The following is a 23827-nucleotide window of genomic DNA, read 5'->3' on the forward strand; positions in this document are numbered from 1 at the left end:
CACGGGACCACGCCACTGGCTCGGTCCTGCGCGGCCCTGATAAGGGCGGCGTCCCAGGGGAGTCCAGGGCCTAGCTGGTCGATCTTCCGTCTTCCTCCTTTTACTCTAAGACTCAACCCCGAGCTCTCTGGCTCATCCCCTTTTATACCCCCCCAGAGGATCACAACCCCCCCACGGGCAGCCCCCCCAAGCCGCCCGGTGCGGACGTCGTTGCGGGCACCTCCCCGTGTACTGACGGAGCCCCGCCCACTGTGTTTGTTACCCGTTTGATCCTATGCATACAGCCCTACACAAACAGCCCCTCTGTAACAGCCCTACACATGTAACTAGCGTGATGTAGTGTTTTCCATGTGTAATGTGAGCGTATGTGGGGGTTCGCCGCCCCAGCCCCTTAGCCAATCAGGTGCTACGAAGTATCGGGGGCAGGGTCTAAGGGCGGAGCCTGGGGCGTTAAGGGAGGGGTATTATCTGGAAGGTTCTTAAGGGGTGTGGCGAAGGGCGGAGTCTGGGTGATGTGGAAAGGGGATATAAGGGGGAGCCAGAAGGGGCTCGGGGTCAGTTGGTGGCAGCTGGAAGCTGGGCCACGTCGGGAGTCTCCGCGAGCCATCGGCCACGTGGCGGCACGGAGACGACTCCCAGCACGCCGTCTGCCAGCGGTGCGTGGGAGCGAAGGAAAGCGTGAGAGCGGCGCAGGAGCGGGACGTCAGTTCTGCCACGTGCCGCAGAGTGACCGGGAGAGCGGGACGCGAGCTGTCCATAACGAAGAATAAAAGAGATGGAACACAGTCGCTTGTCGTCGACCCGTATTATTACAATTGGGGTCAGAAGTGGAGATGTCCAAGCATCTCAAGAAAAAAATTGCGCCTACGCCGTCTTCTGACGATGACGAGCTCACGCAGGACCTGGCGGTCCCGGGAGCGGGGGGCCCGAACGGGGCGGCTACGGGCGGCTCTGCTAAGGTGCAAGAGGTGGTCGCCGGGGCCGGGCCGACTTCTTCCCCGGGCGTTGACAACGGCTGGCGGCACGTGGCGGAGCAAATCGACTCGCTGCGTGCCGTACTGCTCAACTTGGTGACGCTCATCGCGCCAACGACAGCACCGGGACGTCCGCATGGCGCGCTGCCGAGTGGGGAAGATCACTCGGGCAGGAATCTGCCGCCATTGCGGCCTCTGCTGGGCTGCCCGCCATTGCGGCCACGCGGCAGGATGACGCCATCTTGGGCGGGTCTGCGGGTGCGCGGCGGGAAGCCGCCATTTTGATGGCACCGCGTGAAACGCCAGTGTGGGGGGTTGGACCTGATGGGGGCAGCGGCGCAGGGGCGCAGCCATCGTCTTCCGAACTTGAAAAAATTCAGCGCAGGAGGGGACTGGAGAGTTTTCACGTGGCGCTTTGAGTCCGCTTTTTGCTCCATTCAGAGGACGGAGGGGGAGGCGTTAGAGGCCTTGCCTACATTCCTCGACGATGTTTCTCTCGTGGTGTTCCGCTCCATTCTTGCTGAGAAGAAGGCGATGCTACGGGAGGCATTTGCCGAAATGGCTGAAGTGTACGAGCCTCCGTCCGATACTCATCGAAAGTTCGTCCAGCAGCAGCGTGGGCCGAGTCGTCGAGGGAAAAGACGGCGTTTCGTACGCCTCAGGGGCTGTTCCAATTTAACTGTCTTCCCATGGGACTGAACGCCGCTCCCGCCACGTTCCAGCGGTTAATGGAACTGGTGTTGACCGGGTTACAATGGGACGCGTGCCTGATATACTTAGACGACGTCATTGTGTTCAGTCGTACGTTCGAGGAACACTTTCAGAGATTGCGGGCTGTGTTCGCCAGAATGCGTTCAGCGAATCTCAAGTTCAAACGCAAAAAGTGCCACCTCTTGCAACGCTCCGTGCGCTATTTTGGACATATTGTATCTCGGCCTCACTGTGCGCTGCGTTGCACTGCTAGTCGAGTAGATAACCTTGTGTTCAATAAACCCTCGGAGCCAGGATGAACGTCCAACTCCAATCGTCATTTATTGATTGTAACAAGGTAAAACTGGTGAGAAAACACAGATACAGCATCTGTTATAATCCGGAAACACCAACACAATAAACACCACAGCATCAGAACATTGTCTTATATAACAATAGATCTTGGACGGACCAGGCACCTACATTACCACTGAACAACTAGACAAAAGCACAAGCCGGTGGGTTGCATACAGGCACATCGTGTATTCATCCCACTGTACCCCAAAAGTACAGCATTACACATAACACTAAACTGTGGATGAGATACTTCATCATCTTTACTCTCAGGATCGCAACATAGGCACAAGTCTGACTCGACCTACTAAATCACAAGTAACATCCACAATAAGGAAAGTCGCAGGCTTCGTTACTAACTAGGCCTCGTATTTACTACAACAACTTAACGGCACCATAAAGGCATTTACATCACTATAACGGGCATTCCAACATTACAACAGCATTGTCAATATTATGGGAATATAAACAACTTACAGACAATGCTTCTTAAGCTCCCACAATGGACAAGTACGGCTGTGGTCTCACTGAGATGCGATGCGTGCCGCCATCTTGACTTATCTGTGTAATGGCCGACGCCTGCGTGGTACAGTGGAAATCTAAAATCGTAACTTCCTGGTCACGTGACCAAAATTAGCATAAAAAAACAGGAACTTCCTGTGAACGTACACTCCACATCTGCCATGAGGCAAGACACTCCCCGTCTGGTATCTTGGAGATACCACCATTTATTTCCTATCTCTTAACAACTTCAACGGGTCGACTTATTTGTCCATATCTTTGCGAGAGAGAAGTAGTACTATCTCGACTATGGGCCTGATGAAAGTTCTTGCGACACCTTGCTTCGCAATCATAACCTCGACCTTTCGAACTTTTCCATCGGCACTTAGAATCGACTTGAGGATGCGGCCCATTGGCCACTCATTCCGTTTGGCTTGGTTGTCCTTCAGTAGGACAAGGTCGCCTTCTTGGATGTCTGGTATGTTAGACTGCCACTTGTTGCGCACTTGGAGTGTCGTAAGGTACTCGTTTTTCCAGCGACGCCAGAACGTGTTCACGAAGCTCTGCACTTGTTTCCATTGACGTCTGTAGAGGTCTGCAGTGCTGGCCTCCTCGGGAGGTGCTGTGAGCACATCTGTCTTCTGGGTAAGAAGTGTAGCAGGAGTCAAGATGAATGGTGACTCCGGGTCTGTTGAGACGGGGATCAGGGGTATTGAGTTAATTATGGCTGAGACCTCGGCCATGAGAGTGGTCAAGACCTTGTGAGAGAGCCGTGTGGACCCGACATCACATAGCATGGAGTCGGGAATGCGTCGAGCAATCCCGATCATGCGTTCCCAGGCTCCACCCATATGCGAAGAGTGGAGAGGATTGAAGATCCATGTGCAGCCTTGATCACTAAGGTATTTCCTGACAGAATCATCTTCGACATTCTCCGTATTGATCTTAAGCTCTTTACATGCTGCTATGAAATTGGTTCCACAATCAGAACGGAGTTGCTTGGCTGGCCCTCTGATGGCGAAGAATCTCCGGAGTGCATTTATAAAGCTCGAAGAGTCCATGGACTCGATAACTTCGATGTGCACTGCTCGTGTACTCATACAGGTGAACAGCACTGCCCAACGTTTGCTGTTCGCGAGCCCTCCTCTGGTGCGGCGGGAGATGACTGTCCATGGTCCGAACACGTCGATCCCTACAGAGGTGAAGGGAGGCTCCACACTGAGTCGATCGGCTGGGAGGTCTGCCATTTTCTGTTCTTCCTGTTTTCCACGTAGCTTACGACACCGGATACACTTGTGGATTGTGCTGGCGATGCACCTCTTTGCTCCAACGATCCACAGCCCTGCAGACCGGATTGCTCCTTCTGTGAAGTGCCGACCTTGGTGCTTGACCTTCTCATGGTAGTAGCGCACAAGTAAAATTGCAATGTGGCTCTGGCTCTGGATTATGAGGGGGTTTCGTTCATTCTCATCTAATTTTGCATTCCCTAGCCGACCACCGATCCTGAGCAAGCCGTCTTTGTCCATCCTGGGGTTTAACTTCCTGAAGGAGCTGACCCTAGGAAGGTCCTCTTCCTTGTTGATGGATTGATCTCACTTGCATAAGCTGCCTGTTGCACACAGCAGAATATTGATTTCCTTGCTCTGGAAAGCTCATCTTCAGTACGTGGCACTGTGCAGTGATGCCACCCATTGCAGCTACCAGTGGTGCCTCTCATCGGGCGATGGAAGCAGTCTGCGATATGCGTTAGATGTGCTATCGCTCGCACGAGCGTCGTCCATTTCGAGAAATGTTCAAAATGGTGTGGACTCAGTGGACTTCTTGGTCGCACATTTGTTACGAAAGTTGTCACATGAGGACGAATCTCCTTGTCGGACTCGGGCTCTATGAGTCCAAAGGTCTCCTTGGTAGTACATGGGCTACCGTCACATCGTAACAGGAACGCTGGACCCGTCAGCCAGATGGTTTGATTCAGCAGAAATGCAGGGACAGACCTAGTTGCGAAATCTGCTGGATTCCGGTCAGTTGGAACGTAATTCCATTGCTCCGGCTGCGTCGATCTCCTGATGCGCCCCACCCGGTTGCTGATGTAGGTGTAAAACCTTCTGGTTTGGTTGTTTATGTAGCCTAGTACGACCTTACTCTCCATGTAGAACTTGACCGCGTCCAGTTTGACGTCAAATTCGTCTAAGATCAGTTCCGCCACCTCTGTAGCAAGAACCGCTCCACACAGCTCAAGCCTTGGGATGGTATGGTCCGGTTGTGGGGCCAGTTTGGCTTTGCCCAATATGAACTCAACATGCTGGATCCCTTCTGTGCTTGTGGTTTTTAGGTAAGCTACGGCTGCTACGGGCATCATAGAAGCATCTGCAAACACATGTAACTTCTTCCGTTGGGTTACGGAAAGGGATGTGGGCGTGTAGGAACGTGGAATCTGCAGCTGCTCAAGTGCCCGTAAGGAATTTCTCCAAGTTTCCCATTCTTGTCGCCGTTCCTCCGGCAACGGGCTATCCCAGTCTTGTGTATCAGCACAAAGGTCTCTGAGTATCCAACGGCCTTGAATGGTAACCGGCGCTACAAATCCCAGTGAATCGTACAGGCTGTTTACCATCGACAAGATGCCACGTCGTGTGTAAGGTTTCTCTCCAATTGATACTCGGAACGTGAACGTATCCGCTTTCAGGTCCCAACTCAGTCCAAGGCTGCGTTGGATTGGTGGTGTGTCGACATTAAGGTCCAAGTCTTTCAAGTCTTTTGAGCGATCGTCTGAAGGAAACGCTTTTATCACTTCTACGCTGCTGGACGCTATCTTGTGAAGTCTCAGGTTAGCAGTTGCTAACATTCCTTGCGTCCTTTGGAGCAGATCGATGGCTTTTGAGGCCGTGGGCATTGATTTAAGTGCATCGTCGACATAGAAATCTCGCTCTACAAATCTCTTGGCGTCTTTCCCAAATTCCCCTTCTCCTGCCTGCACGGTCCTCCTAAGTCCATAGGTGGCTACCGCTGGGGATGGGCTGTTGCCGAAGACATGCACCTTAATTCTGTATTCAACAAATCGATCATCGACGTTGTTATTGTGGTACCACAGAAACCTGAGGTAATTTCTGTCGTCTTCTCGGACAATGAAACAGTGGAACATTTGTTGAATGTCGGCTGTTACGGCGATTGACTCCTTTCTGAAACGGATGAGTAATCCTAGGAGACTGTTGTTCAAGTCAGGTCCGGTGAGCATTACATTGTTCAAGAAAATGCCCTTAAATTGAGCACTGGAATCGAACACCACTCTGATCTGATCCGGCTTCTTTGGGTGATACACGCCAAAGATTGGTAAGTACCAGCATTCCTGTCCTTCTTCTAGAGGGGCTGCTTCAGCGTGACCACTGTCAAATATGTTTTTCATGAAGGACGCAAAATTATTCTTCATCTCTGGTTTCTTGTCCAAGGTGCGGCGCAATGAGTTGAGCCGTGAGAGGGCTTGCTCTCTATTGTTGGGTAGTCGGCATCTGGGATTACGAAATGGCAGAGGGGCAACCCAACTGTTTGACTCATCTTGGAAGAACTCTCTGTCCATTATTTTAAAGAATTCTTTATCCTCTAGCGATGGAGCAGATTTGTCGTCGTCCTTCGTTGTCACGAACACCGTATGTCCAACATTCTCTTTCAGCATAGAGGTTTCTTCGTCAGCCTGTATGGTACAGCCTTGACTTCTATCGTCGAATTTTTCTTTCAGCGTGAAGTGGTTGGGGCACGGTTTGAAGAGCGACGTGCGTCCATTCGTGAGCACACTTGTTCTGAATGTGCTAATGCGGTCTGATTTGTGTGTTCCATCGAGACAAACGTCACCTACGATGACCCATCCTAGGTCAAGTCTCTGGGCGTAGGGAGCGTCGTGAGGTCCATTGCGTTGGTCGCGAACCTTGTGGACTCTCAGCATGTCCCTGCCGAGCAGAAGTAAAATCTGTGCCGCGTGATCCAATGGCGGGATGAACTTTGCTATGGGTTCCAGGTGTGGGTGGTGACGTGCAACTTCGGGCGTGGGAATCTCACTCCTGTCGTCCGGTATCTCGTTGCACTCTGTCACCGTAGGAAGGGCTAGCTTCATGGTGCTATCTATGGCTTCCACCATGAGGCCGCTCGCTCTTCTTCCCGCTGTCTCCATCAGTCCTGAGCATGTTCTGAGCGTGTATGGAAAGGAATTCCCACCTACACTTAGCTGATCAAAGAACTCTGACCTTGCCAAAGACCTGTTGCTCTGGTCGTCCATTATGGCGTACATCCTTACTGCCCTTACAGGATGTCCTTTGGGATAGATTCGGACGAGGCATATCTTTGAGCAAGATCTTCCTTTGAAGCCTTCTCCACAGATTTCTGTGCATTTGGTTGTGATTGACGAAGTGAGTGCGATGGTCTCGCCTTGCTCCCCGCCGTGCTCTGCTTCGGGATCGGAAGCCTTAGTGCCACTGGTTTTCGAGTAAAATGTGTGCAGAGCAGTTGCGTGTTTGTCGCTGCCACATTCCTCGCACTTGATATCTGCCTTGCAATTCCTTGCAAGGTGGTTTGTAGAAGCACAGCATTTGAAGCACACTCCTAATTCTTTCAGCATGTTCTTCCGCTCTTCCAATGGCTTCCTCCTGAACTCACGGCATTTCTGGAGGGAGTGAGGTTAATCATGCAATGGGCATTGCTTCTCTGGATCCTCTATCTTTTTCTTTGTGGTGGTTGCCTGGACGGAGTTTGCGAATGTCGCAGGAGAGACCTCAGTCTTGTGTACGGAAATTGGCACTCTCGCTGTTCCTCGTTTCGCTATCATTCTTTCTATTTTTGGGAGATCTGGACTGGAAATCCCCGTGGTACCAAACATGAAACTCGGGTCATTTCTAGTCTTAGCCAGGTTGCGGATAAACATTGAGAAAAAAGAGAATGGGGGGAATGCAATCTGATGCTCTGACTTGTATCTTGAACCCACTGTTCTCCATTTTTCCTGCACGTCAAATGGCAATTTCTCTACGATGGGGTTCACGCCATGGTAGGTATTCAAGAAAATGAGACCTGGTAAGTAGGGGTCAGCCTGGGCTGATTCAAGCTCCATGAAAAGATCTCCAAGCTCCCGTAACCTTTTATTGTCTCGACCAGAGATTTTTGGAAAGTTCTGCAACTTCTTGAAGAGAGCCTTCTCAATGGTTTCTTGACTACCATAGCACTCCTCGAGCCTCTCCCACACCGCATGCAGGCTTGAGGTGGGGTCGTCAATGTTTGCTGACCGGATCCTCTCTGCGTACTCTGCAGATTCAATTCCTAACTATTTCACCAACAGGTCGAGTTCTTCACTTGCAGAGATGTCTGCATTTAGGATTGCATTCCTGAAGGTATATCTCCAGGCTCGATAGTTCTCAGAGTGGTCATCAAACGTAACGAGTCCTGTGTTGATTAGTTCGCGGTGAGCCAGGTACCTAGCAAAGTCCCCTAGTCCTGCTGATCCAGGGTGTGTCCATACTGGCGCTTGTGAGGTGGCATTATTGTCTGTATTGTCTTGCATGCCGTCATTTGCGATGGCGTTAGACTGTGGGCCCAAAGGGTTTCGATCACGTTGGCCGGATCCCCTTATGTGACTGTCTGGAATGTGGGTCTGACTTGGTGCATCCACGTCTGACCCCACGTGTGCGACGCTGAGTCGGCGACTAACTGCCAGGGCAGGATATGCATTTCCACCATTCCTGTAGACAGCATTCATGTTCATTCGGTGTGGAGATGGCGATGCCTGAACGTCCACCCTTTGTTCAGTATCGTTTGGTGGAGGAGCATTGATGCATTGTTCAGACCAGTCCAAAATATTTTTTCTGGTGAGTTGATCACGGTCCTTGACAGGTATGAGTGCCAAACTCACTCCAATTCTCTTCCTTATCCAGGTTGGCTGCTGCCTCGAGCACCTCTGCCTGGGCCATTGCAGCAGCTGCTTCCCTTTTGAGTTGTAGGGTGCTTAACTTAGCATCCAGCTCAATTTTCTTCCGTGTAGCAGTAGCCTCTAATATACTCTCGTGCGGCAGCAGTTGCTAATATACTTTCTTGCTCTGCTTTCTTCCGTGCGGCAGCAGTTGCTATGGTTGCTTCTTCTTGTATGCGAGCCTTTTCAATTAGCATGGCTTCCTCTTCAGCCATGTAGGCGATACGGGCGTTTGCTGCTTCTGCTGCGGCGCGTGCCTGAGCTGCTGTCATACTAGCAGATGATATATGTGAGTGTGCTGAGGCTTTAGGTCTTGTGGTGGACCTGGATGAGACAGAGTGCTGAGATCGTGTCTCTCTTAAGCTCTCAACACGGTCCATTGCATCTTGTATCACTGCCTGCACATTATCATCGAGCAGTTCGAGGAAGTGCTCTTGTCTGCGCACTCCCTCAATGCCCTCATCTGTTTTCACCTTCATCAGGAGGGAGATGTATTTATTTGCCAGGAGCTTGTAGCTTGAGCTGCTCACCTTCACTCGCTGGATGGCCCGCTGAATTGAGGCCATTGTGTCTGAGGCGTTTGAAGCTTCAGATATATCTGCTTCAACCCGGTCCCATGCCCGTTGTATCCTGGCATCAAGGTCCTGTTTCTCAGCATCATAGCTTTCCAAGGCCCGTTGTGTCAACCTGACCTCTCTTTGGGGCCTTGAACTCCCTTGGTCCTCTTGAGGCAGGATGGGAGGTCTTGGATTGCTTAAATCATCTTCTTCAGCATCTCTCCCTGCTGAACTGTGGCTGTCCATGCTGCGATGCTTGCAACACGATTTTAATGTAGACTCTTTGCCGAGCTGGTTGCTTGCTGCAGGCTGACTGCTTGAGAGCGCCTTTGCTTGCTGCAGGCTGACTGCTTGAGAGCGCCTTTGCTTGCTGCAGGCTGACTGCTTGAGAGCGCCTTTGCTTGCTGCAGGCTGACTGCTTGAGAGCTTCTTGCTTGCTGCAGGCTGACTGCTTGAGAGCTCCAAGAAGAGTGTCTTTTACTATCTCGGCCTCGCTGTGCGCTGCGTTGCACCGCTAGTTGAGTAGATAACCTTGCCTTCAATAAACCCTCGGCGCCAGGATGAACGTCCAACTCCAATCGTCATTTATTGATTGTAACAAGGTAAAACTGGTGAGAAAACACAGATACAGCATCTGTTATAATCCGGAAACACCAACACAATGAACACCACAGCATCAGAACATTGTCTTATATAACAATAGATCCTGGACGGACTAGGCCCCTACATTACCACTGAACAACTAGACAAAAGCACAAGCCGGTGCGTTGCATACAGGCACATCGTGTATTCATCCCACTTCACCCCAAAAGTACAGCATTACACATGACACTAAACTGTGGATGAGATACTTCGTCATCTTTACTCTCAGGATCGCAACATAGGCACAAGTCTGACTCGACCTACTAAATCAAAAGTAACATCCACAATAAGGAAAGTCGCAGGCTTCGTTACTAACTAGGCCTCGTATTTACTACAACAACTTAACGGCACCATAAAGGCATTTACATCACTATAACGGTCATTCCAACATTACAACAGCATTGCCAATATTATAGGAATATAAAGAACTTACAGACAATGCTTCTTAAGCTCCCACAATGGACAAGTGCGACTGTGGTCTCACTGATATGCGATGCGTGCCGCCATCTTGACTTATCTGTGTAATGGCCGACGCCCGCGTGGTACAGTAGAAATCTAAAATCGTAACTTTCTGGTCACGTGACCAAAATTAGCATACAAAAACAGGAACTTCCTGTGAACGTACGCTCCACATCTGCCGTGAGGCAAGACATTGTCAGCTCAGACGGTGTAGCCACGGACCCGGACAAGACGTCGTGCGTCCGGGACAGGCCGGCCGCCACCTCGGTGGGGGAGGTGCGTCGGTTTGTCGAGTTCTCGTCCTACTACCGTCGATTCGTACCTAATTTCGCCACCATCGCAAGACCGCTGCACCTCCTCACGACAAAAAAATCAGTGCATTTCATGCAGCTATTATAATTTGACGAATTGCGTTCCATGCAGCTATTATAACGTAACGTATTCTTCCACGTAGCTATTATAACGTAACGTAGTGAGTTCCATGCAGCTATTATAACGTAACGTATTGCGTTCCATGCAGCTATTATAACGTAACGTATTGCGTTCCATGCAGCTATTATATCATGTAGCTATTTTATTTAACGTGTTGTTTCCATGTAGCTATTATAACGTAGCATATTATTATTTGGTTCTTTCGGTAGTCACGTAGAAAAAAAAATAATAATAAAATACGACGTTTCCATTGCAACACAAGCAATCGTCATCAGGTAGAATGCATTTGAGAGAGAGACAAAACACAAACACGGAGACACACAGACAGACACACAAGCAGAGATAGACCACAGAGACAGAGAGACACAGATTACATATTGTGTGTCTATGTTGTATCTCTCTCTGCTTGTGTGTCTGTCTGTGTGTCTCCGTGTTTTTTTGTCTCTCTCTCAAATGTGTAGGGGTGTTAAAGAGAGGGCCCGTTATGCAGGCAGCCTATGGAAAACAAACACAGTGGGCGGGGCTACGTAAGTGCACGAGGAGGTGCCCTCTACGACGTCCGAGCCAGACACCCTGGGGGGGGCTGGTTCGAACGTTATGATCCCCCGGGGCCCCACCCCTCAGGGAGGGGTTGGGTATAAAAGGGGATGTTCAAAGGGCTCGAGTCAGTTATGTTTAAGCTAAGGGAAGAAGACTGAAGACGTCTTAGATAGAGCCCTGGACTCCCCTAGTTCGATGTCCTTTTCAGGGCCGGACAGGACTGAGCCAGCGGCGTGGTCCCGAAAGCCAGAGCCGGTGCTCTTGTAAGAGCTGGTCTGGAACTCCGGGTACCGGGCCCGACTTACCAGTGTCGGGCCAGTTAGCCTCCCCTAGCCCATTAGTGGAGGATTCGGGGCTAGGACAGAGTTAGCTAGGGGTGTATCCCGAGTTATACGAGTGAGGGGGCCGATACCCCCTCGAGTGTGTATATGCCCACTGTCGTATTGTGAAATAAATATACGTGTGCCTCAACCTCGGCGTCAAGCGTCTTCACTGGTACTTCAACTGGTGTCAGAAGTAATTCGAACATGGACACGCGGAAAACAGCGCGGGCCAAAGTACCGCAGGAGGAAGACACTGCCGAGATCGTCGAGCCCGAGACGGCTCCACAAGACAAGGTGCAGCCGGGGCCTGACGCCTCCTTACCGGGGCATCGAAATGAAGAGGGGCCGCAGCCAGACGCGTTACGGCTGGCTCACGGGAGGCTGGCGGAGCTGCTGTATGCCGCTGCCGCCACGCTGGAGACCATCACGCGACTAGGGGCCGGTGATCCAACACGGGGCGAGGCGAGCCAACGACCAGGGCGCCTTCCCGCCATTTCGGAGCAGTCCGAATTTGAAATTCCCGCCATCGACGCTACAGCTGTTCGGGGCGTGGCCAGCCTAGACATCTGCTCCGACATCGCTGTCGCTGAAGCTGCAACGTCATCACAAGCGCGACAGGCGATCCCATCGGCCGTTCGCACCGACGCACAGCCGAGTGGTGGTGACATCAGCCTGCGGGAGTCCACAACGACTGCTGCGCTTCATCAGAGACTGCCCCCGCTGAAGGAGTTCATCGGCGCGGAGGGGGACTGGGCCGGTTTTCGCCGACGTTTCCTCGCCCATCAGGAGATGGTGAAATGGTCCGATGAGGAGGCTCTCTGCGCGCTGCCGGCGCTCCTCGACGGCGATGCGCTCGCCGCCCTCACATCGGCGCCGAGAGAGAAGCGGTCTACGTTACCGATGGCACTACAGCTGCTGGGCGGGGTCTATGGACCATCGGCTGAATGCCGACAGCGATTTTACGACCGCAAGCGGGGTGAGAAGGAGTCGCCCCTAGCATATCGGACGAGCCTCCTGGCGATGGCTAAGTCGGCCTTCCCTCGTATGAACGACGACGGCGTGGACGCGATGGTCACGGAGAAGATCCTCCTCCTGGCAGACGACCTTGACATCGCGGTCGTCGCCCGGGAGGACGAGGAGATGACATCGCTCCAGGCGGCGCGGCTCCTCCACGCCAACCTCCTGTCACTGCGGCGGAAAGCCAGCAGGGCATCGGCGGGGCGTGCGGTGGCTGCAGCCACCATTCCGATGGAGGAGCTCTACGCCGTCGACCACCGACCGCAACAGGCGACAGGAGCACGGTCGGGCCGGGACGGGCCGGGCCGTTTCAACCATCCGTCTCCTCCAACGGCGCTCCCGCGGTGTTTCAACTGCGGCGTCCGGGGCCACGTCGCCTCGGGGTGCCGCGCTCCTCGACAGCGCGGGACGACACCTCAACGGGACGACGGGCCTCATCACAAGCTCCACCATCATAACCCGGCGAGTCGCGGCACCCCACATGTTTGGCCCACGCACACACCCGTCACGCACTCAAACACCGCAACGAGAGGGGGGGCCGATATCGCGCACCATCGCACCATCACGCACCACCCCGGGTACTCATATCGAACCCGGCCAGTGGTCCGTGCTGGCCGATCGTGTGGTAGCCGCATCGTCGGGGTCGTCGGCCGTTGTGGGGCACATCGACGGGGTTGAAGTGCGCATCCTGGTCGATACGGGAGCATCGGCGACCATTATTTCGGAGTTGATTTACAATATTCTCCCTGTCCGGAGTCGTCCTTTGATGCCTGTTAACGTACCATTCTATGCGGCTAACGGGGGCTCACTTGGCATCATCGGACAAATTCGTGCCCAAATTTGTATTGGGGATATTAAATTGTCTGGGCCGATTTTTGTTTCCTCCTCGCTGGCGGTTCCGTGCCTGCTGGGGACGGACTTCCTGGCCAAAATGCCGATTAGGATATTGATCGACCAGGGATGTATTGAGCTCCCGTCGGGCAGACGCATGGCGTTTCTGCCATCGCCTGTTACGACTCGGACGGCGTTCGCGACGGTGCCGGCATTCGTAGAGAGAACGGTGCGCGTACCTCCGGGGGCGCAAATGTTGATTCCCTTGAAACTTCGGCGGCCCTTCGCTAAGGGTGTTGGGGCCCAAGGGGTTCTGCTGGGGCCGTCTAGGGCCGGGGTTAGTGGACCTCATTTACTTCCGGCCCAGACCATAGTAAGAGGGGACGGTGAACCCTTCATCGCGGTCCTCAATGTGGGCTCGCAGACGGTGGTGGTCCCACAGGGGACCGTGCTTGCTCACGCAACGCCGGTGCCATGTGAGGAACCCGTCGCAAATCACGTCAGCGTTGTCCCTGCGCCGCGACCGCATTCGGACAGCGATGAAGGGTGGCTCGAGGCGCTTTGTGCGGGATCGACGGACCTGTCAGATTCAGAGCATCAACAACTTAAAACACTACTGCGGGAATTTTCCGACGTTTTTAGTCGGAATAAATACGATTTGGGTTGTACTCACCTGCTGCGTCACCATATTGACACGGGTGACAGCGCGCCAATTCGCCAAAATCCGTTTCGGTTGAGTCCCGCCGAAAAGGACCATGTCAAATCGGCTGTTGATGACATGTTGGCCGCCGACATCATTTCTCCTTCCACCAGCCCTTGGGGAGCGCCGATCGTCCTGGTTAAAAAGCAGGACGGTTCGTTGCGGTTTTGCGTTGATTTCCGGCGTCTTAACAAAATTTCGGTTGCCGACGCATACCCGCTTCCTCGGATGGATGAATCGCTGGACGCCTTGGCGGGAGCGCGATTCTTTTCCACACTGGATTTACTTTCGGGATTCTGGCAGCTTCCTCTGGACGATGATTCAAAGCCTAAAACTGCTTTCCGTACACCGCATGGCCTGTTCCAATTCAACCGGTTGCCGATGGGCTTACACTCAGCGCCGGCAACTTTCCAGCGTTTGATGGAATTGGGTTTGGCTGGATTGCAATGGGAGTCGTGCCTCATTTATTTGGATGACGTTATCGTCTTTAGTAAAACTTTTGACGAACATCTCCAGAGGTTGCGGGCGGTTTTCCTAAAGATGCGGGCTGCTAATTTGAAATTCAAGCCCCAAAAATGCCATTTGTTGCGCGATTCGGTGCGTTATTTGGGGCACATCGTGGGACGCTCAGGTATTGCTACCGATCCCGCCAAAACGCAGTGTGTCAGCTCCTGGCCGACTCCCACCTCGGTGGGAGAGGTCAGGAGTTTCATTGGGTTCGCGTCGTATTACCGACGGTTCGTCGCTGATTTTGCGACAATTGCAAAACCCCTGCACGCTTTAACATCTAAAGGGGTTCGGTTCCACTGGGGTCAAGAGGAGGAGGCTGCTTTCTGCTCCCTTCGGGACGCCCTGGTAAAAGCCCCTCCCTTGATTTACCCAGATTTTTCTAAGCCCTTTTTGCTCGACACCGATGCGAGCAACACGGGTATTGGGGGTGTGCTTTCCCAGGTGGTTGATGGCGTGGAACGGGTGGTCGCGTACGGTAGTCGGGTGTTGTCTCCTGCGGAGCAAAGATATTGTGTCACCCGTAGGGAACTGTTGGCAATTGTCTATTTCATCCAACAGTATCGCCCATATCTGTACGGTCGGCATTTCACCGTCCGCACAGATCATGCGGCACTACAGTATGCCCTGCGAGTTCAACAACCATCGGGACAGTTGTCTCGATGGTTGGAGGTTCTCCAGGACTTTGATTTTGAAACCACCTACCGTAAGGGCGTTCGCCATACGAATGCGGACGCTCTGTCGCGCATGCCAACCACCTCCAAATGTGCATGCCTCCTGGGGTCGGGACGTTGCAGGCCTTCAGGGGACGCATCGGTTCCGATCTTGGCAGCCACCGACGACGACGAACCATTGGTTACTAATTCGATCGAACAACAGGGAAGAGATTCCCTGTTGGGGTTGCCCGTCACTGAATGGGGGCGCCTCCAAATGGAGGATACCTCCCTCCTCGGGTGGCGTCGTCGCGTCGGGGGTGCTGGGCGTGTGAAGGGTGATTCGGATGCATGGGAAATGGTGCAAGATCTGCTGATGCATTGGGACGGCAAATCCCAGCGACATCGGCTGGTGGTCCCTTCTGGGTTGCGAGGCAAGGTGGTGTGGGCCGCGCATGAGCGCCTATTACACCTGGGGACCCAAAAGACTCTTGCACTGCTACAACTTGATTTTTTTTGGCCTGGCATGACGAGGGATGTTGGGGATCTATTGGGATCATGCCCTCGGTGTGCGCAACGGAAACCGCCGGCGCGGGAGTCTAACCCGCCCTTGCAATCGATCAAAGTGTCCAGAATAAATGAGCTTGTCGCGCTGGACATTTTGGGCCCATTTCCCGCCACCCCCAGGGGCAATAGGTATTTGTTGACTGGTGTCGAGTATTTTACACGCTGGCCTATGGCCTGGCCCCTGGCCAACCAGTCGGCAGCAGCCATCGTGGAGGCCTTTGTTCAGGGATACGTCCTGGACAAAGGTGCTCCGGAGCGGCTGCTGACCGACCAGGGCAGAAATGTTTCCGGTAAATTACTCAAACAAGTCTGTGACCTCCTAGGCACGAAGAAAATGCGTACCTCCCCGTATCACCCGCAAACTGACGGGATGGTCGAGCGCCTGCATCGCACCATTACGTCAATGATGTCACAGCAGGTCTTGGACTCACAGACTGACTGGGACCTGCATATTCAAGGGGTCTTGGCGGCATACCGGATGGCACCCCATGCAGCTACGGGATTTTCCCCCTTTTACCTCATGTACGGTCGCGAACCCGACCCGCCTGTTCGCGCCCAGCTGCAGATCCCCGAGCCGCAAGGGAAAACTAAATTGGCTGACCACGTCAAATTTAATCTGGCCAAATTAACAGAGGCGCGGGATGCTGCAATGCTAAACTCGGACCTCCGTCAAAAGGCGAATGAGCGCCTCAGGCTGGGTCGGGCGCACATGATACAGTGGAAGCCGGGGGACAAGGCATGGCTGCACTGTCCCCAAGTGCCACTGGCTACCTCCTCTAAGCTGGTGCGGCCGTGGCGGGGCCCTGTGGAGGTGGTCGAAGTTTTGCGACCACAGTGCGTGCGCATTAAATGGGGGAAGCGGCGATGGTTCGTGCACCCCTCTAGTTTAAAAACCCTTCGTTGCGGTACACAAACCCACTTCACACATGCGTGGCCAAACGTGTGGGGGGTCGACCGACTCATTGGGTCCGTCTCCGTCGTTCTCACCTAATGCCTTGCCGGCCGTGCCACCTCCAGGTGCATCAGGACTGACGGGCTCACGCCCGACCACCCCTCCTGGGGATACCGACGGTCGCGCGGCATCGGATGAGGACTCACTCCGGGACGGACAATTGCCACCTGACGGTCCGCCACCCGGGGTTACCCCGTGTGAGGGGCCCGCTGCAAGGACGCGCGCAAAAATGCGCAGACTGTTATGAGGCCGGAAGATGTGTACATAGGTTGTGTTCATCGTGTGTTGTGTGGGTGGTGTGTTCCCTGCCCATTGAATGTACATACGTTGGGTTCACCTGGTGTTGTGTGTATGGTGGGTTCCCTGCAAATTGTATATAGGTTGTTTTTTTTTACGGAATTCGTATTTATTCAAGGGGGGGTGCGTCGGGTTGTTTTCTCTTCTTGCTGTTGCATTTTGTTGTGTTCTTGTTGCTGTTCTTGTTATTGTTGAAAAATAGTGAGGCACACGCGCGGTCAAGGTGTAAATGCACTTTTATTGTCATTTTTGTATGTTGGCAGCCGGGACGGCTGCAAGCTATGCGGGGGGGGGGGGGGTGATGTAGGGGTGTTAAAGAGAGGGCCCGTTATGCATGGCAGCCTATGGAAAACAAACACAGTGGGCGGGGCTACGTAAGTGCACGAGGAGGTGCCCTCTACGACGTCCGAGCCAGACACCCTGGGGGGGGCTGGTTCGAACGTTATGATCCCCCGGGGCCCCACCCCTCAGGGAGGGGTTGGGTATAAAAGGGGATGTTCAAAGGGCTCGAGTCAGTTATGTTTAAGCTAAGGGAAGAAGACTGAAGACGTCTTAGATAGAGCCCTGGACTCCCCTAGTTCGATGTCCTTTTCAGGGCCGGACAGGACTGAGCCAGCGGCGTGGTCCCGAAAGCCAGAGCCGGTGCTCTTGTAAGAGCTGGTCTAGAACTCCGGGTACCGGGCCCGACTTACCAGTGTCGGGCCAGTTAGCCTCCCCTAGCCCATTAGTGGAGGATTCGGGGCTAGGACAGAGTTAGCTAGGGGTGTATCCCGAGTTATACGGGTGAGGGGGCCGATACCCCCTCGAGTGTGTATATGCCCACTGTCGTATTGTGAAATAAATATACGTGTGCCTCAACCTCGGCGTCAAGCGTCTTCACCGGTACTTCAAATGTATTCGCCATGTTGACGATTGCTTGTGTTGCAATCGAAATGTCGTATTATATTATTAAATTTATTTTATTTCTACGTAACTTTACCGAAAGAACCAAAGAGTAATTCCTGCAGTCACGAAAGCTTAAAATCAAGTTCATAACGTATTATGTCCCATGTAACTGTTATAACGTAACGTATTCCGTGTAGCTATTACAGACTGCCACACACTCCCACTCACGATCAGAGAGACAGAATGCCACACACTCCCACTCACGACCAGAGAAACAGACTGCCACACACTCCCACTCACGTCTAGAGAGACAGACTGTCACACACTCCCACTCTCAGAACGCGACTCGCACGAAGTAGCTCGGGTCTATTTGAGTAACTTCTATCAGCGGATCCGCTCGCTCCCGTTGTCATGAACGTTTACAAAAATAGGCAGGTAGAGTCTTATCGTTCATCATCACCATTACTTGGTGTCCACGAAAAGCGACGTATTATCATCTTACCTAGGTATAAATTGTTGTAGTTGATAAGGTACCGACAAGCAGCGTGTACGGGAAAGTCCGTGACACCGCTGCAAGCTCTATGAGCATACCAACAATCTTTATAGCACGAGGGGGTGGTGGGGGGCGTGTAGACACTTCCCGACCGGCCTGAGGCGCTTTCGCACCGCCAGTGGCAGACGGGTTGGGGTGGTAGCCACTGCGTGAACCACAGCCCCGCGTGCTCGTCACAAGCACGCAGCTCGCACATGGCTCGGAGCCGCCCCGTGCACGACTCACACACGGATGAGCGCGTACACACGGCTCGTAGACGCCCGCGTCTCCAGCCAGGACCACGAGATGACAGCTCCTGCTGCTCCTCATCTTGATGCCCGCGTGCACGGTGCAGCAGGGGCCCACTTGTAAACCATCGAGATTGAAATCGAATGTCTTTAGAACTGCTTTTTGCGTTTTTAGTTTTTTGTCCTTCACCCCGCACCTCCGATTAGCACGGTTGGTTACGTACGATGCGAAAGAAGTTCAGCACAAGTACACAGAGGTTGTGCACACCGCGCGCAGACGTGGAGAGGCGTGCGTCCAAGGCTCTCTGCGCAATTAATGTACAAATAACAACAAAACAAACGTTTCAATAACACTGCCGACGTGTCGGACAACGGCCCTTCTAAATGATAGCTCCATGAATAAAGACTGTTGCCCAAAACATCGCTTAAAATGTATAATTGTCCTTGTTAAGCCCACACACTGTTATGGACAAACGCGTATGTATGTTGAACTTGTTTCGCACCTCATATGCCAGGGCTCCCGACAACCCCAGTCCGCGCTCACCAGCAACCTCACCTCCACCGTCCGACGATCAATATAGTCCTTGCACGCTGCACGTGCCGCATGATTGCTAAACGCGTCCAACTGGACGTACGGTGCTCCCGATGGAAATTGAATAGCGCTCTATACGTCACACGGGGAACGCGTGTGGTGCACACACCGGAATCTTAACTTACACATTCCTGCGGAGGGAGCTGATAAGAACGTTGGGTTGCTCGGTCAATGGCAGGGTCAACGGCGGCGTGGTGTATTCCGCAAATATGGCCGACTGAGGGAATGCACAAGCCGGCGTGAGTAGGTTAAACGTTGCGTTTTATAAAGGCACCACGGGGTGACTAGCCCCTCCCCACCCAGCCCCACCCCTCCCACCCCCCACCCAGCCCCACCCTCCCTACCCTGCCCCTCCCCACCCCACCCAGCCCCTCCCCACCCTCCCCTCCCCACCCAGCTCCTTCCCACCCTCCCCTCCCAGCCCCTCCCCACCCTCCCCACCCAGCCCCTCCCCACCTTCCCCTCTCCACCCAGCCCTACCCCTCCCATTTTTGGATGCACGACGGACACAATAATCCCGGGGGCTGGTGTAACCAGGAGGTTCCTACCAGTATCAAGAAACTCAACACATTTGTCAATAACACTGCCTTAAAAGGGAAGAAAAAAAATTGCGACGTTTCGAGAAAATTTTTCTTTTTGAGCCGGGAAGGGCCATTTCCCGAATCGTCGCCCTTGTTTCCCATCAAGGCCACAGTGGTATTGACGAATCTGTTGAGTTATGTTATTTGTGCTCCATGCGTAACGGAGCAGCAGCAGCATCAGGAAATGATCATATTTAATTTCAATCACGGCTCCCTCTCTCTCTAGGACACGCGAGGCGTGTTTACCAATCATCAGCCAGTGCAGCGCGAAACGAATCTGATTAGCACGGGCACAAAGGGTTCGGGCTGGTTTGGGGGGGACGCACAGCGGAGGGTTCCGAGCGCTGGAGCGTGGGGAAACTCAATCCGTGAGCCCCCCCCCGGGGCGAGACATCTCACTCCTCGGTACCACCCCCACACCCAGAGGGTAGCGTCACATTAGAGATTCCAATTTCTCTATGCGGCCAATCACTGCCCTGGAGGGTGTGGTGGCTACCGCTGCTGCCTGTCAACCCAGTGATGTGGAGGCAGCAGCGAAGGGTTGGTGGATCACCGCAGATGTCATGAAACTTACCTATCCGTGGGGTGTCTACGAGGTTCCGTATCCGCCACCCCCATCCATCCGTCTCAGCAGAAGGCAGTACAGCGAGTGGATTAATCTCCATCTGATGCAATTTTCACGATGAAAACCACACGTTTTATTTTACAAGATAAGGCCCACTGAGCTCTTTTTAAGAAGCGACCTGGCCATCACAAATGACACCTCTCTTTCCCGTGTGGCCAGGCCGAGTCGGCAGCTCACTTCCAATCGTGCAGGGATACGATAAAGACAAAGATGCCCCCCGTGTAGCCTTCAACATGTTACGGTTGAAGGCCTGTACGTCACCACCACGCCCTTGCCACCTTTTACCGCTACAATGCTGATGTTGACACACGCAGCACCAGGTACAGTGCTCATTTGAGGCTGAGTCGACCTAGGGGAGGCCCGGCACCGGTTACAAGATATTCGTCACCAGTGTTGGTGGCCGTAAGCAAACTAGGGTTTTCTTAGCGCGGCCGTGCTAACCGCTGCGCCATCGCTCCCCTCCACGCGTGTGCATCGCATACGGCACACAGTATACCGCCACCAATACCACCACCAACACCATCAACAACACGGCAACACGCCTACACGCGGATGACACATCGCGATGCGCGTGCACAACGACCAGCGAACACCGATCCGCCTGCGTTTCTGTTTGTCTCTGTGTTCGTCTCTGTTTGTCTCTGTGTTTGTGTGTTTGATGGGGAGTGGTAGTGTAGTGGTTATTGCACTGCGCTGCGACGCCGACCACTCGAGTTCGATTCCCGTTCACGGCCAACACCAGTGACGATTACATGAACAGGGTCATGGGCCTCTCCTAGGTCGACTCCGCCTCAAATGAGTACCTAGTGCGGTGTGTAAATATTGCCACTGTGGAGACAAAGGCGGTCGGGCGTGGTGCTGGTCACCCACCCGCTCGTATGCCGTTCCGACCTTCATAGGTGTTACTCGTTTGCAGCACGTGCCCCAACAGTCCGTTCAGGTTACACGGGCGAACTTTGTTTGTATATGTCTGTATGGATGTGTGTCTCTCTACGATGCGTGTCTCTCTACGATGTGTGCGTATGCGCGCCTGTTTGTTTGTGTGTGTGTGGCACTTTATAAGTGCTCGCGAACAGCACTTGCCCCAACAGTCAAAGTCTATGGATGGGAGGGGGATAACTTTTGTGTGTTGTGTGCAAGCCTCTCTGTAGGAACACATCCGCGTGTCTGTGTGTGATGCTGTCTCTCAACAGTTCATGCTGGCGGTGATCTGTCTTCTGCCTGTGTGTGTGCGGGCACGCGTGGGAAACTTCTCTCCGACGTGCGCTCAAACCGGGGTCTCCTCGCCCCCGCCGCGTCTGCAGACCCTCGTGTAGAAGTTGCGCCACGACTGCGTCTTGCCCGACCAGATCCAGAAGCCCGAGGTGATGCCCACCACGAGCGTCATCAGGTACTTGATCATGAGCACCGCGAAGTGGGGCTTCATCGGCGGGTACGGGCGCAGGGGGCACGCGACGCCCAACTCGTGGCAGCTGCAAGCCGCCCAGCTGCGCTCCCACTGCGCGCGGAACGCCAGCTCGTAGAAGTAGCAGGCGATGAGGACGGTGGCGGGCATCGTGTAGAGCACGCTGAACACCCCGATGCGCACCATCAGCTTCTCGCGCTTGCCGTCGTCGTCGTCGTCCTTCATGACGGTGCGGGTGCGGAAGAGGCACACGAAGCCCGCCAGCAGGAACGCGGTGCCCACGAGGAGGTAGACGAAGAGGGGCGCCAGGACGAAGCCGCGCAGCGCGTCCACGCTATTGAGGCCCGCGAAGCAGACGCCCGTCAGCACGTCGCCGTCCACGTGGCCCGTGGCCAGGACGGTGATGGTCTTGACGGCGGGCACGACCCACGCGGCCAGGTGGAAGTACTGCGAGTTGGCCTCGATCGCCTCGTGGCCCCACTTCATGCCCGCGGCGAGGAACCACGTGAGCGAGAGGATGACCCACCAGATAGAGCTGGCCATGCTGAAGAAGTAGAGCACCATGAAGAGAATGGTGCAGCCCTCCTTCTTGGTGCCTTGCACCACCGTGCGGTAGCCGCCCTCGTGGAACCGCTCGTTGCACACCACGGCGTCCTCGAGCACGTAGCCCGCGATGTAGGCCACCGAGACGGCGCAGTAGCACCCCGACAGGAAGGCGATGGGCCGCTCCGGGTAGCGGAACCTCTGCAGGTCCACGAGATAGGTGAGCACCGTGAAGAGGGACGATGCGCAGCACAGCATGGACCACACGCCCACCCAGACGCGCGCGAAGCGCAGCTCCTGCTGCCCGAAGAACATGAGGCCGTGCGGGGTGGCGGACGTCTCGCAGGGCGCGCCGCAGTCCGCCTCGCCCAGGAAGCGGTAGTTGAGGTAGCTGGGCACCGCCAGCGCGGCGGGGCACGCGAAGCCCGGGGAGTCGCCCGGGCGCGTCGAGGCGCCGCCGTGCGGGGTCGCGCTCGGCTGCTCCTTGTGGCCCGCGCGCGCCGTGGCGGACGGCTCCGTGGCGGACGGCTCCGTGGGGTGTGCGGCGCCGTCGCTGTAGATCGGATGGACGCACAGCTGCTCGGTGCCCTGCACGGGGAAGTTCTCGCAACGGAGCCGCTCGGGCCACTGGAAGCCGAACTTGTTCATGAGCGTCTCGCAGCCGTGGCGCGCCCTGTCGCAGAGCGAGCGGCACGGCGGGATGGCCCTCTCGAGCACGGTGCACACGGGCGCGTACATGGAGCACAGGAAGAACTTGAGGTCGGCCGAGCACTGCACCTTGACGAGCGGGTAGAACTGCTGCATCTCCAGCCCCGCGTCCTCCTGGTTGGTGTGGCCCAGTAGGTTGGGCAGGATGGTCTGGTTGTAATTGATGTCCGCGCACAGTGGGATTGAGATGGGCTGGCAGGACTCGGGGTCGGGGAAGGTGATGCCCCGTTGGTCAATCGTGCCTGGCTGCTGCTGTTGGTTCTGCTGCTGCTGGTGCTGGTTCGGCTTCTGCTGCTGGTTCTGCTGCTGGGGGTACTGAGCAAAACTCTGCCGAGTAGCGAGGGCGAGGGTCGCGGCTGTCGCCAGGATGAGGAGAAACGCCGAGCGGCGCGGAGAGAATCGGCGCCAGATCGCGTGCCCACCGCTGCCCCGGGCGCGTCTATTCCTCGCCATCGCGTTCACCAGGGGAACTTTTCACTCACCCTCTCACTCACTCGATCACCAACCCACCGACGAACTCACCCACCCGCCCACTCACTAACTCATCCACCCACCCGCCCACTCATTAACTCACCCACCCACCCGCCCACTCACTAACTCACCCACCCACCCGCCCACTCACTAACTCACCCACCCACCCGCCCACTCACTAACTCACCCACCCACCCGCCCACTCACTAACTCACCCACCCACCCGCCCACTCACTAACTCACCCACCCACCCGCCCACTCACTAACTCACCCACCCACCCGCCCACTCACTAACTCACC

The 23827-nt window shown here is 54.5% G+C and overlaps 1 protein-coding gene across 3 annotated transcripts; it reads right to left on the reverse strand.

The window, feature by feature from the left end:
- Window positions 1-1643: 1643 nt before the first annotated feature.
- On the reverse strand, window positions 1644-23582 carry LOC133358195 (frizzled-2-like). 3 transcript variants are annotated; one of them, XM_061576418.1, is made up of 2 exons: window positions 20350-21641; window positions 1644-9625 (listed from the first exon to the last, which is right to left on the reverse strand). In XM_061576418.1, the coding sequence occupies exon 2, from the start codon at window positions 7120-7122 to the stop codon at window positions 4054-4056; it is 3069 nt and encodes a 1022-aa protein (XP_061432402.1). In that variant the 5' UTR covers window positions 7123-9625; window positions 20350-21641; the 3' UTR covers window positions 1644-4053. The 3 variants fall into 3 exon arrangements, with proteins under 3 accessions (XP_061432402.1, XP_061432403.1, XP_061432405.1); XM_061576419.1 differs by lacking the exon at window positions 20350-21641 and adding an exon at window positions 10285-10825; XM_061576421.1 differs by lacking the exon at window positions 1644-9625 and adding an exon at window positions 16131-19411 and having other exon boundaries at window positions 20350-23582.
- Between the last annotated feature and the right edge of the window lie 245 nt (window positions 23583-23827).

The sequence above is a fragment of the Lethenteron reissneri genome, chromosome 61 (genome assembly GCF_015708825.2).
Source record: "Lethenteron reissneri isolate LAM-NWPU_2019-01 chromosome 61, ASM1570882v1, whole genome shotgun sequence".
Taxonomy (NCBI): domain Eukaryota; kingdom Metazoa; phylum Chordata; class Hyperoartia; order Petromyzontiformes; family Petromyzontidae; genus Lethenteron; species Lethenteron reissneri.

Coding starts and splice junctions, on each gene's coding strand:
- LOC133358195 (XM_061576418.1), bottom strand. CDS start 7,122: ATGCTGAAAGAATTAGGAGTGTGCTTCAAATGCTGTGCTTCTACAAAC.